Source organism: Mycetomoellerius zeteki, unplaced genomic scaffold (genome assembly GCF_001594055.1).
Source record: "Mycetomoellerius zeteki isolate Tzet28-1 unplaced genomic scaffold, Tzet1.0 scaffold70, whole genome shotgun sequence".
NCBI classification, from domain to species: Eukaryota; Metazoa; Arthropoda; class Insecta; order Hymenoptera; family Formicidae; genus Mycetomoellerius; species Mycetomoellerius zeteki.
This window is the reverse complement of record NW_017257720.1, coordinates 2,577,878-2,596,874: the sequence shown is the minus strand read 5'-3', so window position 1 is coordinate 2,596,874 and position 18,997 is coordinate 2,577,878. Positions and strand designations below refer to the sequence as shown.

Genomic DNA, 18,997 nt, shown 5'->3' with positions numbered 1-18,997 from the left:
AGTAGGTACTTCATTACACGGTTGTTGTGTAAACTCACGGTGGATCCGACTAATCGTTTAACGCTATGGCTAAATTTTGATGTATTATGCGTCAAGAATTGGTTATTTATTAACGACTTATTATCCACTAATCATATTTTATTTTATTGGATCAGTTTAATTCTAACTGAAAAAGAAAATGATTAAATATCATAGATTTTTAAATGTAAAAATAGACATTTCATCCGATAATATCTTATATCTGTATTCAAAGAAAAAGACATAATGATAATAAAACTATAAAGGTAACAACTATACAAGTTCTATGTAGAATTAATATACATATATATATATATATAATTGAATAAACTATTTTATAGTTATTGTAATTACAAAATGGTTTATTTAACTATATGTACTTACATTAATTCTACAATTTAATTATAAAACATGTATAGTTGCACCTTTATAGTTTTTTTTGGGTATCATTATTTTTAGTTCTTATTATATTTAAAGATATATTTTTAATATTTAAAAATCTTTTTTGAAAACTAATAATTATCAGAAAATTAATTTTATATTCTGATAATTGCATTCACACATCTCTTGAGCTTAATATCTCATCGAAATTTCCATGTAACAGCAACGGCTAAACCTTCACGGAGAGGATTTGGAGGATAGTATACAGATATGCAGTAAATCTCTGATTTAAAAGGACTTATGATAATCGACAAGTGTCGAGAACATGGTAGATTTCGCGTAGAGCGAAACAGGTAATCTCTACGAAAACGCTTTCAACGCTTTCGATAATACCAAAAAGGGTCGACAAGATTATTATAGTGATCTCGAGAAACGTTCTCAGAGCTACCCTCCGCAATTGATGTTAAATATATACTGTGCGCGAATAACACATTGACGAGAAATTAATCCTTTGGACGTATCTTTTCACATGTTTGTAGACATATAATTTTGAAATTTGCATTATTATTAATATATGTGGGCGTTCCAATTATTATTTGTCTTTATCTGCAATTTCTAATTGAAACTATAAAAAAATTAATACATGTTTATTTTTCTTTCCTTAATTAAGACACGTAATTTATTTAGTAAACAATTAACATAAAATCTTAAATTCGTTTCTCTTTTGATACACTTCGATTTTTAACTTATTACGTGAAGCAGTATGATTAGATGTGTATACCTACTCTAATATTTTTAAAAATTCTTGGAACGATCAGCAATTTATAATAAAAATTTAGATTTTTTTTCAATAAGAAGAACTGATATTGAAAAGATTGAAACTGGTTTCAAGCCAGCTATTATTCAGCGATATCACAATGGCACATCTGTGGGATATCGCGTTCAAAAATACTTTGAAATAAATGAGAGCTTTCAGATGAATCGATGAAAGGTCACAATCGCGCTATGGCGCCGCGGAAAGTGGCTTGTATGTGAGACGGGTCTCAAAAGTTCCTCTACTAGTATTATATACGCGCTGCACCAACGATATTTCTCCAGAAAATCTACGGAGTCAATCTAACTCACTCCGAGATACGTTGCGTTATTTGCCGGAGAAATATTCGATATTATCTCTTGCAGTATGTATTGTATTATTCAACGCAATCTTTAATATAAATTTAAAGAACGCGATTGTTATCCCTTAAAATCGTACAATATTCGATGAGCTATTTATGAATCGAATAATATAACATTAAAATCAATTTTAACCTTGAAAAACGCTATCGACATTCCTTTCTTTGTATCTTGTTCAGATTGTATAATGTTGCATTTTTATTTTATCTTGTATACACATTATTTATGTATAATTATAATTTATATATATATAAATAAATAAATATAGATATGTATAATAACTTATTCGCATATAAAAAATATAGAGAATATCTTTGTATAATATGAAATATCGAATATGATTTTGATGAACGCTTTCATTCCATCGTTGCCTCACGAAAATAAACGAGAAAAATGCAAATAATTCGGCAAAAAGGAAATAAAGGCTTATCGCGGCTTCAATGTGTCGGGTCTGTTACTAGAAAACCGCTCGCGAATTCGAATCAAGCAAATATACGCGGCCGCGAAATGGCTCGATAGCCATCCAGTCAATTCCGATGCCAAACCGCGATTCAGAATCCAGCTATTCGACATTCCGGAAGATTGAAAAATCCAAAAAATTACTTCATCTCGTAAAATTTTCGTAATGTTGAAATTAATATACTAAAATTGATTATAATATTCTATTAACTGCCTGGAGCAGAGATATTTGTGTCGACATAAAAGCGTCGTCACTTTTTACAATTATTTGTAAAAGATACTTTAAAATATTATCAGTCATGGAAACTATTAAAAGCTTGCTAGACTTGAAATACTCTGAAAATCTTTTTATAAATAAGTAATGCGAAAAATATTCAAAATTTCTACAACAGGATTATGAAAAAATTATAAGTCTTTCTGTACTTAACAGATTCTATAACTACTCCTAAATTAAATAATCCAACGAATATTTACTTATTATTAACATAGGCTTTTGAATTAATAAATCAAAGCTGGCACATGCCAAATGTCTTATGTATATCTTAATGTATCCGTTTATTAAATATTTAATTATTAAATATTTAACTTGAGTCAAACGCGAAATTTATATAACACAAACATTTAACAGGGGTTAATTAATAATCAGCTAGATGGTCGACCGCAGACGCGAGAAATTCGAGCTTCAACGGTGAGCATCTCGAGTAATTTCGGGCCCGGCAATTTTCTCGCCTTCATCCTCGCGAAGCTTAACTCCCGCTCGAGCGCGGCGTGCACGATTAAACGTAATCGTATATTATCGGGTTATATTGCGAGCGCCGGCCGGTGCTGACGCAGCGATGTCGGTGTTATATCAGAGCGAAACAATTTTCTCTCGGGTCCGTGTGCTGGAATTGGTGAAAAATATCGGAACACCTCTTCACGAAACGATAATCTCCCCATTCATATAAAGTACTATGGTCGAGGATGCGCACGAAAAATAATACGCACACATATCCTAACAATAAGTCTTACAACAGTGATTTTATACAATTTTTTATATTTTGTATATTACAAAAGATTTTAAATTTTACGAGTTGTTTCTCTTGAAATTTTTGAACAATTTTATGAGAATTTTATCTTGTATAAAAATATAACATTTATATATGTTATATATTATATGATTTATGTGTTATATGATGTTATATAACATTTTAATTTATTAATGTAATTAATTTATCCATTTTAATATAAACTATAATTAATATATCGTCTGTAATGTATTATACATAGATACGTGTAAAGCAATATTAAATTTTTATCTTTTTATTTCCTGAAGCAATTATTTTATTAATTACTACTATTGTATAATCACAAAAAAGTTTCAAAGTAAAAAATGTTATCTATCTATCTTTCGCTCTAAATGATTTGAATTGTAACTTGGAACATATCTACAATAAAAATAATATTAAATGGCTTTGAAACTTTGTACATTACTGACGGAAAAGGTTACTATTGGGTACATTTTACACAAGGTGGTTAAAGTGGATTACGGCTTGCGAAATCGTGAAACTCGCGGGTTGTTTTCCCTTAATATTACTTCACGTTTCACCGGGGTTAATCCCCATTAGTAAAATCACGGGTGAAATTATAATAAAGCTGAGCAGCGTGGTTTAAGTTGCGCCGTGTGTTCTCGGCGCATAACTGCGCGAAACGCGGTCCGCGTGCAGTGTATGCAGATGAGGACAGACAATTTTCTCGCAGTTACGGACGCGCGGCGTAGTGAGGTCCACGTTAAATCTTAATGGAGAGGAAAGTAGCTTATAGCACAGAGCTACTATCGGACGCAGAGCTGCTAGACGATCGGCGCCGCTCATTAGTCGCCGTGCATTAATATTAATGGACTATCGATACCCGCGCACGGGTAAAAGCTATTTAATAGCGCAGTTAATAGCATTGCGCACGAGGTTACCTCGACTAGGGTCCATTAGCGAAATTATGTGAAATCGCGGCGGAATCAGACAGTATTGTCTCGGACGGATGCTGCGGGATACATTTCCGCAATACACCCTATATACGTTAGCATCGATATTAAAAATTGTGATAACTACGGATGTTTCTTTTGAGAATATTGCCTCTTAAGATTTCAGGTATTTTTTACAATTACTGATGCAAATAAAAATTTAGTAATATATTTCCGCAATGCACTCTATGTTGGCATCAACATTTAAAAATTGTGACAACCGTGGATATTTCTTATTTTGAGAATATTGTCTTCTAAGATTTCACGTATTTTCCGCAGTTCAAGTAAAGATTTAATTCTTTACTATATTAAATATATATCTACTATTTCTTATTGTTAAGATTTCTACAAGAATGTTATTAATAAAAACAAAAATAAAAATAAAATAAAAATAGATAATAAAAATAGATAAAATTATATTTAAGATTTCTATCTTATTTCTGTACTGTTCTATAGATATTTATGTTCATAAATTGTTTTTTTTTTTAATTTATTTAGATATTTAAAATAATATTTTCATATCTTGTATTAGAAGAAATAACTATAAATGCAAATAACTAAAAAAGACTGAATGAATAAATGACAAAATTTAATTATATCATTTAATATTAATGGGAATTTTTCATTATCTCGGCAAAAGAATTCTAATATCATTACTGTGTAATACATCATCGGTTGATACTAATGCTTGTCGATGTTCACAACATGAAACCTGACCGACATCACTTTCATTATCAGCAACCGCTTATCTCTCTGCAAGTGCAGTCGAAACTCGAAGTTGTGTCTATCGATCATTCCTCGGAACTGACGAGAGAACAGCATCATAACTTCTCCAGGTCGATCAGCTTCCGCGCTCCTTTGAGAACTTGCTCGAAGCTATTAGCGGTTCTACTCATCGATGAGACAGAACAGAAGCTCAACAATGCGCGAGAGGGTAGAAAGATGGCAGAGGAAGAAAAATGGGTTAAGAGAAAATAAGAGAACTTTGGAATTGAGATCCAAATATTCTGCACACATTTAGAAAACGCAATATAATGAATTATATGTAAATGTTCACCAATTAATATGTAAATATAAAAAAAACAATTCAAATAAGAAATAAAATAACAGAACAATGAATAAACGTAGGATGAAACTGGAGATTTACAATTGAATATATTGAAGACAAAATAATGGATAGTCTTGCACGCACTTTGTGTTACGATTCTTTACACATATAAAAAACAAGAAACGTTTAAGGCCATTTATTTATGCCAGGTTATTTATGCCACGAAAAACTTGAGAATGATATCAGATAACCAACATTTAAGTGGCAACAAGATTCTTATGCGTGCATACTTCAAAATTATAATTGTCTTATTTGCTTCTCATTTTTCGGTCTTTAGTTGCGCGATAAACAATAAGATACATCATATGCTTTTACATGAAAGATAAAGGAGAAGGTGGAGATCCCGTCATATGTTTGTCCAGCAGGAGGCAAATCACGTACAACGTTCTTCGTGGACTACCGAATTGAATTTCGGACAACACTTACGACGGCAGTCTCATGAATAATGCACCGGTCGCGGTCGGCGGCCGCGAATGTCGCACCCGGAAAAGTGTTGACCCCTTCGACCAAGATGGATGGGACATCCGTTGATTATCAAAGACAAACGTTTTCTCTCTCTCGACTCTTTTTTCTGTTTCTTGCTGCCGTGCGCGTGCACGGCCGACGTCGTCGACCGCCCCCGGCCACAGGCTCCGGGGGCCGCATACGTGACCCCTCAGGATGGCGTGCCGCGAACGTTCCACTGATAATTTACAAGGACGATAGAGAGTCTGAATAACGACGCTGTTCGTGTAAACGCGACCTCCCAGGAGGACGCTTCGTTTGCTAAATTAAAACCGAATACATCTATAGTGAGAATGTATAGGATTGTAGAAACAGAGTCTTTATATAATATTGTCTTCTATAACGCTAATTGTAAGAATTGTTTTTATAAGGTTTTATTTTCTAAATGTGGAAAAACTGTTACCAGAGTTTTTACATTAATTGCGAAATAAATTATAAAAATGGCATTAAATATATAAAGTATTCTCTTTTTATGAGCTTTTTGAATAAAGAAAGTATTTCTTCATTTTTTTATTGGATCTCCACATATGTTGTAAATATCTAATTTTAATTATGTAATACAACTTTATTTGGTAAATTAATTTATTTGTTTTTCCTTGAACCTACTGTTTTCTTAGTTTGAACGTTGAATGAATTATTTTCGATCGACGTAAAAAATTCGCAGGAAAAACGTAAAAACGAACGAAAAAAGTTTCGAAAAAAAAAAGATTCGACGTACACGAGATGATTTGCTTTCGCACAATGTAACGTAATATCTGGCCGCATGCGAAATAAGGCCACACCGTGGCCGCTATTACATTTCATTGCACGACATTAGACGAGATTACGTTGCTTTTCGTAATGTTACGCCGAGTCTTGTGACTTAATGGCTCATTTCATCATCGTTCCACCGAGTATATGATACGTTCCTTTCCGTTGTGTGCGTTTTTTTTTTTAAGAATGCCTCCGAGAGCTTGCACGGTTTGCTATCATTTGCATAAACGTTGCATAACCGCGACATGGAATCATATCTATGGTTCAAGTCGATGAAACGATTTTAAGTGCAATATTTCTTAATCTTAACTTGAAATCTTATTGTTCTCTTCACACGTGTATAATTTAAAAACTTCATTTTAAAGAAAATCCACTTGAAGAGTTCATGTAAAACAAGTCTACTTTTAAAATATCTCACGGTGAATTTCGTTGAACTGGAGGCTGTACTGAGTAAGTACTAAGTTCATGGTAAATCGTGAAAACAAGAATTGATAAGCCTGCAACAGCGAATCGATGTCTTACTCAGCGTTTCGCAGAGGAAGTCTATATAACGGCTGAAATTCGCTTCGAATCCGCTCGGTTCCCGATTTCCACGCAGACGAGAGTGGTGCACGTGTACGAGCATCATTAATCTTGCCTGACCAATGATCAACGACCTCTCTCATTGACTACGGCGTACGAGCATGCGAGGCGTACGTGTGCGGTCCCTCGAACGACTATCGAAGAGTGCACGCGGCTCTTCTTAGTCTTCTTCGTCTACGAAAGTCCATAAAGTATTTCTAACAAATGTTTGCACGCTCTATGAACCATAACGAGTATTCTAATTGAGCTAATGAAAATGTAGATATAATAATGTTCTTAGATATATTTATCTCCTTCTGAGCTATTTCATCACATAATTTTCAGATAATGCCATTTTATAACAATAGATACATTCTAACTATATACATATATATATATATTTTATGCTATATATTATAAATATAAAATTTATATTTTTTATCAAAATAATATATTTTAAAATATTTTTTGCTCATTTCTTCTTTTTTTGTAAATACCAGCCTTTAACTTTAAATTAAGCTCATGATTGTCCACATCGTTATTGGCAATAAATCATGCCTGGTAACAAAGATCGAGTTTTAAATGCGCCGCGTCGAACGTGACACACGGAACGTGATTACACGGCGAGAATTCTAATTGCAACAAATTTATCTCTCTCAATAAAACGCAATAGGCCATTGTCCGCCGAGGCACCTAATTAGATCGGAAATGTAATAGCATGTGGAATAAACTCCTGATATCCGCCCACACACACGTAAATGCATGCGTGTCTTGGTTAAGTATGTACGGTCGTATATACTGGATGTTCCAGAGAATCCATATAATAATTATAAAGCGACATTCTCTATCAAAACTTGTATGTTCATTTTGTTATAATTTTCTCATTTGCAACATTAAATATTTCAATGATCTAAAATATATATTTATCGACAAACACATCGAAGTTTATTTATATCAGAATATTAAATCAATATTATGTCATTTAGAGAGAGTTAAGAAATGCTATCATTTACCTTCATAAATTTTCGAGATTAAATCAGACCTCGCTTTTAACGAGAGATATTATTCTTTTTAGAAAAATATTGCTTTACCTTCATTATTAAGAGCTCTCATAGACACCCGGTATAACTGCCCTGTAAAACGGTGTCACCGCCGCGCGCCATTGGGGTCGTAGGGATGCGAGCTGTTTCGCGAGTAGGCGGGGATTATTAATGACCACGAGCCGCCTTATCTTTTCCACTTCCTGTTCGAGATACATAATACGTGGGCCTCGCGCGTAGTAGTTGCATCGCGTCGCAACATTGTGCGTACGACTTCTCGGAGGCCCGCTCTCGTCTCATTGTATGTGCCTCTCGCGTACCACCGCGACGCTGCGCATGCACCCGTGTATTTATCATCGCCCGAAATCACACCCGCTTCGCGGCAAGGAATGACTTGAGAGAACGATTAATCGTCGTTATCCTCGATCGCGGAAAATTTTATTGCCATTGCCGTAGCACATAATATCGAATGAAATGTCTCGGCGATGTATAATTATGCTTCAAATTCAACAAAGTCTGAATTTTGTAATAAATTATATTGAATCGAAATATTTATGCAAATTGGAAAGTGTTCTAGCAAAATGTAACATCCACACTGAAAAAATACTAAATTTTAATAAATATTTGTTGGAATAATTCTAAACTATGAACTTACAGGGTAACTCCGGCAAATACGCCGCGCTGGGATTTACGCCGCAGAAGTCAGAAAAAATAGGAGTGGGGGTAATTTTCCCGTAACTACTCTGTTACATGCCTTTATGTTATATTAGTATTGTATTATGATTTCAGCTTCTTACTGTTAATATTAATGAATTTATTGTGAGTTGAATCGATTTGTCACTGTAATAAGTAACGCCATCATAAGTTATAATCTACATAAAATGATTAATGTAGAACGTGTAAAAGACTTAGTGATTATTTCGTGATACATACGTGTAGTGGAATAGTAAAGCATGTTTGTATTATTAAGCATGTTTGCATTATTTGTAAATTTTTCATGAGCCGTACATACCCCCTTTCCCCCTATGAGTAGCCATATATCCCACTCCTATGAGATATGCGGCAAAAATACAAATAAGGTTTCAAAAAGTTTATTTTTTAATATGAAAAATAAATATTTCGGATTTCTAATATTTTTTTCATAGTAGTAGACAGTACAAAGTTTTTACTGACATAGTTCGTTATAAACATAGTAAATAGTACTTAATAAATTAAGTTTTTGATAGGTGCGGCGTATATACCGGAGTTACCCTAAATAAATCTTTACTAAATATAAACATATGATATTTATTTGAAAAATCATTAATTTAACTGTCATTTTTTTATTCAGTAAATATTTATTTACTGTAAGTAAATGTTTACTTATTAGGTGTCAAGTGGCTTGCTGCTCGGTGCGATTGACTCGCGATCTATAGATCCGAGTTCAATTCTACTTGCGCCCACATACGCGATTTTTCGTGTTTAAGAAGCCAAAAATGGTTTCACCTGGTAATTAAAAGACCTTTGATCAGAAACCAGCGCCGTTCGGATCATGAGCGTTAAACTGTAAATCCTATATATCAATGGATATGTATGGATTTTCTAGGCTGAAAATTGGACATTAGGTTAACAATCTAATTCCGAAAAAAATCCATTGTTACGAAAACTTCATGAAAGGTAAGCATTGTCCTAACTTGGGATATTGCGCCATCGAATGAACGAAATGTTTACTTTATTCAAAGAAATTTGTATTAAGATTTAGTAAATTTTTTTTAATTCAAATTCGAGAATATCGTTTTCTAATTTATTGTTACACGAAGCTCTAAATTTTACAATAACATATCCAATTATCGAGATATGTAATTCAAATTGACATGTACATATGTAGCCAGGATTTTGTTTAGGGAGAGAAAGCCAACCAAATTAGAGATGAGATTTTTAAAGCTAAGAAAGGATAGTTGAATGGTATGCATTATTGGACCTGTTTTTTGTTTTATATTATTATTTTTCATTAATTACTAGCAGGTGAATCACAAAATTGTATATACATATTTAATTTACTAATTTACTTTATTTTTCTCTTAAAATTATAAACTGATTATTTGAACTGGAAAAACTTAAATTTATATATATAATATTAGCTGTCTTGAATTCTCAGAAAATCTTTCTATAACTTTTACCTCCAATTGTTTCTTTTTTTCCAAAATTAATTTCCTATGAGTACTCATTATAGTCCATTTAAGCAATTTTAATTATTTTTACTCTTCTTTAAGATTTGGAGGAACTTCGCGCTGCGTCGACCCATCTGCCTCCTCCTAGCTCCATGCAAATTGGAAAGTTATAACGAACTGTGACGTCCACAAGTTCGATAGAAAATATACCACCCGACCCTATTATTTACAAAGAAATGTTTTGCATTGTAACATATGTAAAGTATCATAAATATTTTATATACTACTTTAAATAATTTTTTCTTGGATTTCATTTTAAAAAGAAATGAGAAAAGTATTAGAAAAATACTGCTCTATACATCGAACACCTTTTCTTCTTTCTAAAGAAGTGAGCCCGAGAGAGATTGAGGGAGTCTGATAAAGAATATAAAAGCAACCCCCTGGAGAAATGGACGCTGCGGCTTCTCTTATTGGCGAAATTAAAGAGCACATAGAAATGCAATTGGCGACTCTTTATGCAACTTCCTAAGGACATCACGAGTCCTTGCTTTTACCAAGAGCAATGCATGGATTTGTAGGTTCGATGAGAAGGAGGTCGGAACCCTCGCATGCGAGTTCTCGAGGGGTAGACTCAGATTTTCGATATTATTTGCTTTGTACTGCGCTATAGGGAGAAAAGAAAGATATATAAAAAGAGAAGAGACGAGAAATTGTGTAAATCCTCGGTAACAGGAGGCGAACACGAGGCCCCATCCCGTTATTCCTCCGGAAAATCGCTTTGCCTATAATAAGCCCAAACGATTGCTTCGCGAAATTGCTTTTCTTCAAACAGAGGCGTTTGATGTCGCATCTCCTTTTTGACGGATCGTAATCGCGCGCGTGTTAGTGCGCTCCGAGCTGTCGAGCTTCGCTGCTGGAAAGACGGAAAGATCTCTTTGGATCTTTAGCCGACGTTTCCTATTTCGTATTCATGGGCAAATGGGCGACACAGAATGTTTACTCCGCGTGAACAACTCGCAAGGAATACAGTAGTCTCGTTAGCTTTCGGTATTAAATATATATACCATGATATACATTAATATTAACGTGAACATAAAGCACGTAAGACATAATCTGCGATTCGGCAAACGTGATTCAGAGAGAAGTATTAATAAATATGAATAATTTTTTTATACTTGGCAATAACAATTTTACTGAAATATCTAAAAATTTGGATAGATATAAGTAGATCTGAAAATAATATTATTGGACTATCAAAATAATTATGTAGGAAACTCAAGCATGATGAAAAATACTGCAAAAAGTATTGACATTGTAGCGACCAGTCTGTATAATTATTTTAATAGTCCAACAAAATTATTTTCAAATTTGTATCTAACTAAATTTTTAGAACTTTTCAACAAAACCTCCTTTTCATGTATGTTCTTAAGGAGATCCTAAAGCGAAGCTCGAACTCCGACGAAATCACTAGAAGTCGCTGTTTTTCCAGCACATCGACATGTCTTTATATACTACCACACCAATATCTCACATACACATACGTACAAATTTTCTATCTAATTAATCTTTCGTATTAAGTATCTAAACCTAATTCTAAGTACTCAATATTGATTGTTCATGTAATCCCTAGTCCAAACCGAGTTAATTTTATGGGTATAAAGTACAAAACTTTTATATAAAGCAAATATTGTTAGGAGTCGACACCAGAACTGATAAAACACTGATAAAAAAAACTGTAATTTTCCAATTTTTTTCGTTTTTCGCACGAAGTCAACCGGTTTGGACTACATTATCGCTTATATTTTAATTGTAGAGAAGGATTTTTAATTCTGTAAAGGCAGTTAGAAAAATACTTATTTGAAAAATAATCGGTAAAACAGCACGACTTTAGGATCCCCTTAAGAATTAAACAATATTATTGATATCGAACAGATGAAAGAAGTATAAATATAGTATATGCATCATATGCTTATCAATGAGTTAATTTTAGATATCAGTGAAAATGTACGTTGAATCGTATTAAATTTTAATGAACATTTGAATAGTACTAAAATTACATTTATTAAATGTAAATATATATATTTATAATATTTAGTACAAAAATCAAATTCGATTATCATTTTTATTAAGTAATGTTTATTTACTATAAATAAAAGTTGTACTATTAAAAAATATATAATATGTGTAAAATTAAAATTCAGTAAATTTTTTCTCAGTATATGTAAATGCTTTTTAAGTTTTCCTTAAAAGCTTTGATAAATTAATTATAATAGAAAAAATTATCTGGGCTTTATAAAGCATATCATAAACATCAAGCTTTTCAGCTTTCGCACTTACATTGATATTTGTGAAGTATGATCTGATGTCACTTTTTCTTTGCAGCTCCTATACATCCGGAACATCCTATGGGACAGCCATCGGGCGACAGATTTTCCACGGGAATGTCAGGATCAGGTTTTATGGACGGGTGAGAACTTAAGATTTACAGACTTAATTTTTACCTAAAACACAATACTATTTTTGTTTGTTGTGCTTATAATTAATAAAATATCAAGCGCTTTCGAATCACAATAAGCCATTCTTGAAATAATTTATATTTTTGCGTTGCTATAAAAATCAATAAGTTTAATTACTTTTTATCTAATAATGAATTATAATTTATTGTTATGTTAAAAGGAAAGAGTATATTTTGAGCTTCTGAAGCTAAAATCTTTAAAAAAAAAGCAGTTATGAAATTTTTGTATGTAAAATGAAAGGAAAAATAACAGTTTCGCTTGCAAAATTCGATCGTGAAATTTTGAGGGAATTTTGAAAATCTTGAATTGCTATCGTATGTTTTACCATTCCGCTAATTCTATCAAAGTTTTGCCAATATTTGCTATTTCACTTGATTTCAATTTTGTTGTTCTTTTGACTCCATCAGCTCGGAGGGGAGAAGATTTAATGCTTGGTTTATGCTTCGGTCTTAATTCTAAAATCTTAAAATTCAGCCAATAGGGCTACCAGTCTTAATTGATCCTAACGGAAATCTGTATTTCATTGGCTGAATTTTAGGATTTTAGGGTTAAGACCGAAGCATAAACCAGGCATAAGACAATTTCATTGTGATGCACACGATCAAACTAAATTCGAATTTTCACTCATGACGCGAGGGATTTAACGAATGCCCTTAAATTTGTTACCTGTGGCGTCATCTACGGGAATTCGGTTTATCGGTGTTTTCGAGAGGGCATGCTGCTCGCAGCGTTAGTTTATTACAGTTTACAAATGGTTGACACCGGGTATGGTGTCAAATGACACAAGCTCCTAAACATCAAGCCAAATGTTTTGATAATTGATCTACGAATTATGAAGCTACTCTTGTACCTAGCATTGTTGCAGAATACATGTATTTTTGTACGAGCCAGAAATAACGCCGAGAATACGACGGAGCTGAGGTAATATTCCGCGCAGCTTTGTTTCGCGAGGTTACGTGGAGCCGCAAACATTTTTTCTAGATAACACGGTCTTTCACACATGAAGTCGATTGATAAGTAATTGGACAACGACTGATAATGACCGATCTTGTTTCACCCATTCATTTCGAAATGTGACGAACGATAGCTAGAAATCCAACTTTCCTGTGACTTTACTGAGGTTATGTTTTGAAATAATAACGCGTCTATTCCAGTCCGAACATCACATAAAAATATCACGGACGACCGTTGTTTTTCCATTTGTCAACGTAGTTTTACTTTAGCTATTTACTTTAAATAAATTCACGCGAAATCTAAATCACAAAAATTCTATGAGAAAAAATTTTTACCAGTACATTTTTATATCAATAAATAAACAATAAAGATAAGAATACGTATAAAATCTGTTATCTTTTTATTGTGACAGCATGGGACATGGAGATATGTTGGACATCTCAGGAACTGGAATGTCTACGTCTCACATTTCTCACTTGGCATCCGCGAATCCGTTTAATATACTTTCGCCGAGTCCACAGCCAACCAGCTCACAATCCAGCACTATGGATTTCAATACACTCAGCGGCCTTACTAATGGCAATATACAATTCCCTCCTAATATGAATTTTGATGAGATGTCAAGCATAAGTTCAGTTTCAGGCAGAAAGGACAATCATAAAGGAACTTGCGAGGTTTGTGCTTGAGTACAAAAATAAATTTGAATTTAAAATTATTTATATACAAAAAGAAGTTACAAGATTGTTGAATTCTTACAGGTATATATAGGAAAAACCTGTGCACAGTTTGTAGGAAACCAATCGGTTTATATTATATATCCCATGACACAGAAAATGCTCGAGGAGAAATTAATGAAGGCCTTTCAAGTTATCAATTTTTCAAAGTATGTTTCTTTTAAGCTTCAGAATATATTGAAATGAAATTTATGTATAATATACAAGATAATATTAATATAGCAGTATTTAAATGAGATGAAAAAAACTAAAATGTTTTTAACTATTTTATCACACAGTGAGCTCTCGTCAAATTGCGAAGGATATGCGAAGCCGTCCCTTTGCTATTCTGCCTTTCCGATTTGCCGCGACCCATCTAATACTAAAAAACCAAAGAATGCAGAAGCGAGCACGCAGCTCTTCAATCTCCTGAATTCCAAGCAAGATGATTTTTTAGACGACGGAGATCGCGATGACACGGATGATTTTTCGAGACTACATAGTGTTCCCAAACGTAGTCCTACTTTGGGCCCAGTTTTCGACTTTATGCCTAATGAAGATGGGAAGTCAAGCAACAAGAAAATAATTAATCAGAGTTACGGCGACACACGAGCATCCAGTAGAAACGAGATCAATCGTAAATTACGAAGGATATGCCGGGAGGAGTGCGAAATGCTGGAGAATGAGTTGTGCAGAAAGGAATACGCGATAGCGAAGAGGCATCCATTGATTGGGCATCAAGTGCCTTTGGTTGAATGTTCTGACTTACCACAAGAAGGAACAACTGAGGCTCGTGATTGCTTAACACTTGGGTTATCTGTGGTAAACAACGTGCAAGAAAGTATGTATTTTTTAATATTAATTTTTAATTGAAATCTGACGCGTTATTAAAATTAAAATAAACATTTTTCAACATATTACATACATATATGTATATCTCGGCGGAATTTGCATATTTAAAATGCGTCTATTGTGAATTGATTTTAGCTTTCAATTCTATCCCTTGCACATCCAAGTTACAATCCAACAGATTCATGAAGAAACACAAACATGAAGAAACACAAATCAACACAAATTCTTAATTAAAAAAAATATATAAATATGTACGATCTTAATCATAATAAAATTTGTTCAGCTAGTAAAAGAAGAAGTGAAATTTAATTTACTAGCGTGCTTATTATCAAATATTATTACATTTAGGATTGAAAAATATTATACATGCTAAAAATAGAAATTATTTTTTAGCTTTTTAGTTATCAGCTATATATCATAAGGTATATAAATATAAAATGTTTACAGACAGAAATCTTGAAAACTGCGTACAATTTTAACATGTTTCTTGCAGATGATTATTGCTATTGGGGTAGTGGAAAATCCTATCGAGGAACTGTGAAAACGAGCGTTAGTGGAAGAATGTGTTTACGGTGGTCTCATCACTTCAATCTTCCGATTTCTGATTATCCCGAATTAGCTGGACGTCATTCTTATTGCCGGAATCCTGGCGGTAAAGAAATTCAGCCATGGTGTTATGTTGATGTCAATAACAGAATGCAAAAAGAATTTTGCAGTATACCTAAATGTGGTAAGAGATTATAAAATACACAAAAATATAGTTCATCTATTATATTAAATATAGTTCATCTATTATATTATATTATATTAAATACTTAATGAAAAACATTTCTATTACTTTCAGTTGAGAATTTATGGATTTATGCGGTCGTTGGTTTTGTACTAACAGGAGGATTTGTTATTATATTAATTTGTTATTGCTGCTGCTACAGAAGTAGGAAATCCAGAAGGCAAATGAATCATCTACCATCCAATAAAGTAAATATATTGTATACACATATTTTCTATGAAAAATTGTTATTTTGCAATTATAAGTCGCAAACAGATAACATTATTAACAATACTTCGTTTTTAATAGATGTTAACTAGTATCCAGTGTGATAAAAACATATATGATGGAAGGAGGAGCACAACACAACCCATGGAAATGAGTTCTCTTTTGGCAGGGCCTGGTAATACGACGCCGGGCACTGGCACTTTAAGCAGTGGCAGTAGTAGAACATCTAATAATAGGATACCGCAATTTACTACAAATAATATCGTGCTTTTGCAAGAACTTGGTGAAGGCGCTTTTGGTAAATATAAGAAAATTATTTTTGCTGTATGTAAATTCAATAAATTTTACTTAAAAATTAATATTGACTATATTTTTAGGAAAAGTTTATAAAGGCGAATTGCAAACGGGAAATAAATGTGAGCCACCTATTTATGTAGCAGTAAAAACACTGAAGGAAAATGCGACGCCCAAGACTCAAAGCGATTTTAAAAGAGAAGTCGAATTGATGACAGATCTACGGCATCCAAATATCATTTGTTTGCTTGGTGTGATACTGAAAGGGGAACCAATGTGTATGCTCTTTGAGTACATGACTCAGGGAGATTTGCATGAGTTTCTAATCTGTCATTCTCCGAGATCAGATGTTCCATTAAATAATAGTGGCGGAAAAATTCTGGAGCAACCGGAGTTTTTACATATTGCTTTACAAATTGCTTCCGGTATATTAATTTTCTTATGATTAGGTTGACATAATTTTGTTACGTATAATAATTATCGTTCTTCTTAGGCATGGAATATTTGGCTAGTCATCATTACGTCCACCGTGATTTGGCAGCAAGGAATTGCCTAGTAGGCGATAATTTAACAGTCAAAATCTCAGACTTTGGTCTGTCGCGAGATATATATAGCAGCGACTACTACAGAGTACAATCCAAGAGTTTACTCCCTGTTCGATGGATGCCACCCGAGTCGATTCTTTATGGTAAATTCACTACCGAGTCGGATGTATGGAGTTTCGGAGTTGTACTCTGGGAAATTTACAGCTATGGCTTGCAGGTAAAATTAAAGTTACTAAATCAAAATAATAATAATGAATTTTTGAATGTTTTCTTACAATTTATGCATTTATTTCTGTTTAGCCATATTACGGATACAATAATCAGGAAGTTATAGATATGATTCGCTCACGGCAACTATTACCGTGTCCTGAAGACTGCCCGACGATGATTTACAGTCTGATGATCGAATGCTGGCACGAGGTAGCGAATCGTAGGCCACAATTCCCGGAAATACATCATCGACTGCATAATTGGTATATAAATCAAACCTATTTGAGCGACTTCTGCAACGAATCTATCACCAGTTATTCCGGCAGTAGTCACAAGAGCACGAACAAGACCAATTCGACACAATTGTCAGCACCGATATATAAGAGTGATCAAAAAACAGGCATAGAACCAGTGAACATGTGTAATCTTAACGATCACAATAACGTGATAAAAATGCTATCACCTACGAATACTTTTCCGAATTCTAATTGCGTTGAACAGAGACCAAATTGCGGTTTTAGCACGGAGCATGGCACGCCGATAAAAACTAATTACCAGAATCCCACTACGAATGTCAATCTGAATGATGTCTACGACGACAAACAGTGTTGCTCGCCCAAATTGAGTGGCGCAAAGAAAGTTTTACCTGCGATAATACCTCAGGCGGGTATTCCCAAGCCGAACGTGCCTAATAACAGCTCAAGACCGATGCAAAACGGCGCGCAATTAGTTGTCAGGTTACCAGATCCCAGTAAAGTTACGACTGAAACAAGGGTATCAAAATGAACGACTTCATTTACGACCACGAATGATTCATTTTCGATCAACCAAAATGCAGCTTCTGATTTTCAACGGAAACATTAGCTTCTTACCATGTTCGTTCACAACTTTAAGAATTTGGAATTCAGCAACTGTGTAAGTTGTCATCGAAATAGACACTGCCAGTTTCAAAAGAGGGAAAAAAGAAGCTATCACAAATGCGTACGTTGTTCGTATATTTGTCGTGATGATATTTGTCAGCGTCAATGAAAACGTATGTTTATTCTTGCGATACTATCGGATATTTTTTTTTTCGATAGTATTATAAACGAATAGGGTAGATACAAAGAGCTGCTATAACTAATCATTGCCATATACATTTATTTATTTTTACAAATATACATCTATTTTATATTGCCTCTTATTTCGGATAACGTATATAGTGTGTTTTCTCTTATGACCTATTACATTATTTTTTTGGATGTGGTATCGAACAACATAGACACAAAAGAGTAGCTACAATACTTAATCACTGCCATATATATGCATTTATTTATTGTTATAAATATACACGTATTTTATAATATATAATATTACCGTTTATTTTGGATGGTATATATACATATATATCTGTAATGTTTTACACTTAATTTAATACAATCTAGTTTAATACGTACATACGTGGGATATAGAAGTGAACGTTATGCTCTATGATTCCATTTGTGATTATAATAATGCAACACAATAAAACGAAATTTTTAATACGTGCTTTTATTTTTACGAAAAGATAGATATCCATTGAAACATTATATTAGCAAATATATGTATAATTTATACGTTTATTCGTAAGATATATAAGACGGGCGAAAGATAATTCTATTTCACAAAGAAGGAAAATAAATTCTCTCTTACAAAACAATATCAACAAATGTTGATAGCTTATATTAAAACGAGTGTTTAATCATGTGCATGCTCTGTCCAAAGAGTATAATATGTATGGAATATATTGTT

The 18,997-nt window shown here is 33.3% G+C and overlaps 1 protein-coding gene across 2 annotated transcripts in view; it reads left to right on the top strand.

The window, feature by feature from the left end:
- The window catches only part of Ror (tyrosine-protein kinase transmembrane receptor Ror), a 282,701-nt gene extending 264,184 nt beyond the window's left edge, over positions 1-18,517 (top strand). Inside the window, exons 5-14 of one of the 2 annotated variants that reach the window (XM_018458067.1) lie at positions 12,529-12,613; positions 14,029-14,290; positions 14,375-14,499; positions 14,629-15,170; positions 15,675-15,911; positions 16,026-16,159; positions 16,260-16,476; positions 16,556-16,897; positions 16,966-17,234; positions 17,318-18,517. In XM_018458067.1, coding sequence (XP_018313569.1) covers positions 12,529-12,613; positions 14,029-14,290; positions 14,375-14,499; positions 14,629-15,170; positions 15,675-15,911; positions 16,026-16,159; positions 16,260-16,476; positions 16,556-16,897; positions 16,966-17,234; positions 17,318-18,013 — 2,909 coding nt within the window. In that variant the 3' untranslated portion in view covers positions 18,014-18,517. Of the gene's footprint in view, positions 1-12,528; positions 12,614-13,484; positions 13,584-14,028; positions 14,291-14,374; positions 14,500-14,628; positions 15,171-15,674; positions 15,912-16,025; positions 16,160-16,259; positions 16,477-16,555; positions 16,898-16,965; positions 17,235-17,317 lie in introns of those variants that run through there. The other variant, XM_018458068.1, reaches the window with a different exon arrangement.
- Positions 18,518-18,997: the final 480 nt, after the last annotated feature.